The sequence below is a fragment of the Nicotiana tabacum genome, chromosome 21 (genome assembly GCF_000715075.1).
Source record: "Nicotiana tabacum cultivar K326 chromosome 21, ASM71507v2, whole genome shotgun sequence".
Taxonomy (NCBI): Eukaryota; Viridiplantae; Streptophyta; class Magnoliopsida; order Solanales; family Solanaceae; genus Nicotiana; species Nicotiana tabacum.
The window spans coordinates 92,537,747-92,544,425 of NC_134100.1; the positions used below are offsets into that span (position 1 = coordinate 92,537,747).

General features: G+C 36.3%; 1 protein-coding gene across 1 annotated transcript; it reads left to right on the forward strand.

Annotated features, from left to right (window-relative positions):
- The first annotated feature begins 4,475 nt into the window (after positions 1-4,475).
- On the forward strand, positions 4,476-5,036 carry LOC142175366 (uncharacterized). The gene has a single exon (XM_075241949.1). The coding sequence runs from the start codon at positions 4,476-4,478 to the stop codon at positions 5,034-5,036; it is 561 nt and encodes a 186-aa protein (XP_075098050.1).
- The last annotated feature ends 1,643 nt before the right edge of the window (positions 5,037-6,679 follow it).

The window sequence follows — 6,679 nt, forward strand, 5'->3', positions numbered from 1 at the left end:
GATAGATTTCAGCATCGATTATAGAAGTTGAAGTTTCAAAGTTCACTAAGTTTGAATTGGAGGGTGATTCGTATTTTTAGCATTGTTTGATATGATTTAAAGGCTCGACTAAGTTCATGATGTGTTTTGGGACGTGTTGGTATATTTGGTTGAGGTCCCAAAGGCCTCGGGTGGATTTCAGATGGTTAACAGATCGAGTTTGGACTTGGATGAAATGTTTAGGCAGTTGATACCTGGTGCAATCGCACCTGCGTGAAAAGGGTCGTAGGTGCGAGCCACGAGTCGCTGGTGTGAAGGAAAGGAGGCTGGTCAGCAACCACAGGTGCGGAACATTTAGGCGCACCTGCGCCTTGGGCAACACAGGAGCGGGCGATGGGCGCAGGTGCGACGCATGGACCGCAGAAGTGGATGCGCAGATGCGGGAATATTGGGCTGAGCTTGAACCACACCTGTGATAGAATTTCCGCAGGTGCGGATCCGTAGAAGCGGCTATTTGACCGCATGTGCGAAGGTCGGGCTGGGCAGAATGCTTTTAAAGTGGGGTTTGGGTTCATTTCACACATTTTTCATTTGGTTGGGCGATTTTTGGAGCTCTTGGAAGGGAGATTTTCTTCATCTATGTCAAGATAAGTGAAATTTAAATACTTGGATTATATAAGGATTTAGACTTGAGAATTTGTAGAAATTTGGGATTTTGAAGAAAAACCTAGAAATTGGTATTCTTGGATTTTGATCACGAATTTGGGCATGAAATTGAGAATAAATTATATATTGGAGTTCGTCGTGCTATGGGTAATGTTTGTTTTCGAAAATTTTTGAAATCCGGGCATGTGGGCTCGAGGGTTGCTTTATCGATTTTTCGAGCGGAGTTGGAAATTATTATAAATTGACTAATTATGAGTATTGGAGTACATTTTGATTGGGTTGCAACTTAATTGCCTAGTTTTAGAGCGACGAGCATCGGTTTGAGGTGTTATAGGATTTTGGAGCCGGTTATAGAATTTTGGAGTGAGGTAAATCTCCTGTCTAACTCTGTGAGAGGGAAAATTACCCCTAGGTATTGTATATTGATGTGTGCTACTTGTTGTGGGGGCTACGTACGCGCGAGGTGAAGAGATCCCGTACGTAGCTACATTCATGTTATCGTCCGGGTAGGCTTAGGTTCACATCATGCTATAATTGTATTAGTTGAGCAGTCTCTCGCCTATTAAATTCCTCTGTTTTACATTACTACTTGAGACTAGACTTGCTATTTTAGAGACTTTACGATTTCACGATTTGTCACCTATATATATATATATATATATATATATATATATATATATATATATATATATATATATATATATATATATATATATATATATATATATATATATATATATATATATATATATATATATATATATATATATATATATATATATATATATATATATATATTCCGTGATATATATACTTCATTGAAAGGTTTTTGTTAAAGAAATTACAACTCACACATTTATTCGTGAGTGGGGTCAAGGACCCGTCAAAGCTTCTTATTCTAATGGGATCGGGCCGTTCGCCTCGGCAGGATTTATGTACCACACTCTCATGGGAGCGGGCCATTCGCCTCGGCGGGTTAATTAATTTATCATATGGTTCGGGTCGTTCGACCCTCGGCAGTGCATAATTTTATTAATATTTTAGATCGGGCTGTACACCTCGACATTTCCTATATCACATTCCCATGAAATCGTGCGTAAAACTTGGCAAGAAGCCAGTGTATTTGTAAACTTCCTATACCTATATATATGCTCCGGTTAATGAGGGAATTTCTAATGAAGAGCTTGAGTTCCTCGCAAAGAGAGGGGATTTGTACCACGTGATCTATATTTTTCTATTTCACTTACTTACTCTGCCTCATATTTGCTACCTCTTTACTATACCTTATGTTGTTGGTCCACTAGTGAGTGTCGATGTCGACCCCTCGTCACTACTTCTCTAGGGTTAGGCTAGATACTTACTGGGTACACGTTGCTTACATACTTATACTACACTTGCTGCATATTTTTGTGCTGGTACATATATGTCTAGAGGCCATGTGAGAGCATAGGCGTGTATACATGCGGGGACTAGGTGAGCTGCATTTCATTTGTCGACCCGTAGCCAGCAGAGTCTCCTTCAGAGTATTTATATTTTTTTTGTCCAATTTGTATTCCGGACAGCTGCTGTATATTATTTTATATTCCTAGTTAATGCTCATTCACTTGTGACACCGGATTTTGGGATAATTATGGGTCATTCTGTATTGAATTTGTTAAAAGTATTATTATTTACTCTGTAAATCCCCATTCTTTACTATTTAATTTGAAGGAAAATATGATTTCAAAAATAATAAAATGAGAATCCAATTAAGTAATTATTGTTAGCTTGCCTGACAGTGGTGTCCGGCGCCATCACGACCTTTATGGATTTTAGGTCGTGACACAAGGTGCTAGGTATTTCTCAAAAATATACCTAAGATCAGGATACCATCAGTTAAAGATCATAGAAATAGACATCCCGAAAATAGCTTTCAGGACTCGGTATGGTCACTATGAATTTTTAGTGATGTCTTTTGGGTTGACCAATGCACCAGCGGCTTTTATGGACTTAATGAGTAGATTCTTCAAGCCTTTCTTAGATACCTTTGTCATAGTATTTATCGATGATATTTTGGTATATTCCCGCAGCCAGGAAGAGCATGAGAATCATTTGAGAATAGTTCTTCAGATACTCAAGGAGCGACAACTTTATGCCAAATTCTCCAAATGTGAATTTTGGCTTGATACAGTTATATTTTTGGGACACGTGGTCTCGGGTGAATATATTAGAGTAGACCCACAGAAAATAGAAGCAGTTAAAAGTTAGCCTAGGCCGATGACCCCTGCAGAGATTTGTAGTTTTCTGAGATTGGCAGGTTACTACCTTCATTTTATAGAAGGGTTCTCTTCATTAACTGCCCCATTGACAAATTTAACTCAGAAAAATGTGAAGTTTCAATGGTCTGAAACTTGTGAGAAAAGTTTTCAGTAACTCAAGATCAGGTTGACTACAACTCCTATCCTGACTCTACCTACCCCTACAGGCAGATTTGTGATCTATTGTGATGCTTCAAGAGTGGGGCTAGGATGTGTTCTTATGCAGAATGGCAAGGTAATTGCATATGCTTCTAGGCAGTTAAAGAATCATGAGATAAATTATCCTACCCATGACCTAGAGCTAGCATCAGTTATTTTTGCTCTAAAAAAATGGCGTCACTACCTTTATGGAGAGCAATGTGACATTTATACAGATCACAAAAATTTGCAATATATATTCAACCAGACAGAGTTGAACCTGAGACAATGCAGGTGGTTGGAATTGCTTAAGGAATATGATTGTGATATCCTTTATCATCCGGACAAAGCGAATGTGATTGCTGATGCTCTGAGTAAAAGATCCATGGGGGGTTGGCCAGGTTGTCTGTGGTCGAACGTCCAATAGTAAAGGAAGTCCAACAAATAGGTAGTCAAGGGGTTCGTCTTGACGAGAAGTATGATGGAAGGTTGATAGTAAGTATGGGTGCTAAGTCTACTTTAGTAGAGCGGGTTAAAACCAAATAATTCGATGGCACTAGCTTGCTTAAACTCAAAGAAGGTGTTCTTAGTGACAAGATTAAGAATTTTTTACTTGACGAGAATTGTGTGATAAAACTTGATGGATGCCTATGTGTACCTAATGTAGATAATCTTCGAAGGGCAATTATGGTAGAAGCTCATAACTCCAGATATTTAATATATCCAGGTTTTACTAAAATGTATTATGATTTGAAGGATATTTATTGGTGGAACAATATGAAATAAGATATTGCATATTATGTATCGCGGTGCCTCAATTGTCAGCAACTAAAAGCTGAACATCAGAGACCAGGTGGCCTAGCCCAAGTCATTGAAATGCCAGAATGAAAATGGGAACGAATAAATATAGATTTCATGGTTGGTTTACCGTGAACTTTTAAGAAATATGACTCCATTTGGGTTATAGTAGACCGACTCACTAAGTCAGCTTATTTTTTGCCAGTTAAAGAAACCTACACGGCTCCCCAGTATGCAACATTATACATAAAAGAGAATGTACGATTGCATGGTTCTCCCGTGTCCATTATTTCAGACAGGGGTGCTCAGTTTATTGCTCAGTTCCGGGAGAGTTTTCAGGAAGGTCTTGGTACCCGAATTAATCAAAGTACGGCCTTTCACCTCCAAATAGATAGGCAAGCTGAGAGAACAATCCAGACTCTGGAGGATATGTTACGAGCATGTGTTCTCGACTTTAAAGGGAATTGGGATGATCATCTGCCTTTGATTGAGTTCGCATATAATAACAGTTATCAGGCAAGTATCCATATGGCCCCATTCGGGGCCCTATACGAGAGGAGGTGTCATTCGCTAATAGGGTGGTTTGAGATAGGTGAAATGAAACCTTTTGGGCCAAATATAGTACAAGATGCTTTGAAAAAGGTGAAATTGATTCAAGAACGACTTAAAACAGCCCAAAGCCGACAAAAGTCATACACAAATATTAGACACCGCGATCTTGAGTTCAAAGAAGGTGATTATGTATATTTAAGGGTGTATCCAATGAAGGGCATTATGAGGTTTGGTAGAAAAGGAAAGCTTAGCCCAAGATATATAGGGCCTTATCCAATTCTTGAAAGGATTGGGCTTGTGGCGTATCATCTAGCTTTACCTCCAAAGTTATCTTCAAATCCAGTTTTTCATGTGTCTATCTTGAAACAGTACTTTCATGATCCGAGTCATGTAATTGATAGGAAGGAGATAGAGTTTGATGATACTCTGTCATATGAGGAGGTCCCTGTAGCTATTAAAGATAGGCAGGTTCGTAGACTTCGAACCAAAGATATTGCTTCGGTAAAAGTAATGTGGAGCAACCACTTAGCTCAGGAAGCTACATGGGAGCCAGAGGAAGCCATGAGGAAAAAATATCCTTATTTGTTCGATATTTCCGATACATAATTCATTTTATGCTTTAAATGCTTTTTGATGGTAAAGTTACGAGATAATTATGCTTATAGTAATGTAAAGTGTCTTTGGTGGGGTATATTGGTGTGCCTTGATATTTTATTTTGTTGGATAGAGAATCTGGAGGTGCAAAAATGTTATTGTTGGCTTGTTCGGACAGGTCGAAAACTTTGGATAGCTCCAGTTATAGAGGAAACTCTGCTGAATTTGTTTTGAATTTTTTTTTGGAGTTGGGGTTCGAAGGAGTAAGTAAGAGATGAACAAGTCCTTAGATCTTTCTTTTAGACTAAAGAACATTTGCGATACGGCATTCGAGGACGAATATTTTCAAGAGGGGAAGAATGTAAAACCCTGTAAAAATGCAATAGTTATACTAATAATTAATTAATGCATATGCTAAAAAAAAGAGAATTAATAATAAGTTTGGTAAAGGTGGGCCGAAATCCCAAGGAAACTAAAAAGGGCAAACCTTCGGCTTAATAAGGGTTACAAAATTTTTCTGTCAAAAGAAAAGAAGGAAACATGAAACTTTTAAAGCAAAGCAATTGAGAAACGTAGAGTGCTATCAAAGTGAAGACTCTATACTTTGACATTCTCTAAATCAAGGTAAATAACTCCTCTAGTTCCCATGATTATTATCTCCATGTGAAATAAAGTTCAAATTCAGAAGTTTTCATTCTATTTATATATTTATTTAGATATATACTACTGATATCACTTATGAATTAGAGAGAAAATCCAAGTCCTTTAATTTTTTATTTTTACTGAGTGCAATTTATATCTTTTTGGTCTATAAGGAAGAATGTGAATTTTCCTAGTAAGGTTAATATATGAGATTTGGAATCCAATTTCTACTTACATAAACAAGTCAAATTGGAGCACTTTACAGTTAAAAGCTAACTAGCTAGTTACTATTATGAACTAAACCATTGTCTCGTGGTATGATAAATAATCATTATATTTCCTACGGAAAAGGGCCAAAAATGTCCTTGAACTATTTGAAATAGCTCAAAAATATTCTTAGTTTGTTTTTGGTACCAAAAATATCCCTGTCGTCTATATTTTGGCCACAAATACCCCTTAAACCGTTAGTCTTTGGGTTAGATTTCCTTATGGCCATCCACCTATATAATCCAGCATGACAAAATTATTTTTTTGGAAAAATTATTTTTTCGAATTTTTTTTATTAAAATACAAAATCAACACTTATTGAGAAAAAAGTAATACAATTCCAGAAAAGTTATTTATTTCGGAATTTCTTTTTTAAAATATAAAATAAATACTTATTCCGAAAAAAGTAAAAAAAAAATCCGAAAAAATTATTTATTTCGAATTTTTAAAATTAAAATACAAAATCAACACTTATTCCGAAAAAATAAAAAAAAAAATTCGGAAACATTGTTCTTGATTGGGGTTTATGATTTGATTAAAAAAACTCCATTGTTCTCTTTTGTGAATTTATGATTAGTTTGATCTAAATTTTTAGATGCTTATCTGTTATAACTTCACAAAAGGTACACCTCTATTGTAAGTATCAATTGGTTCATCTGAAGTTCTTATAATTTTTCAGAAAATTATTTACTTTTTTCGGAATAAGTGTTGATTTTGTGTTTTAATAAAAACAAAATCAGAAATAA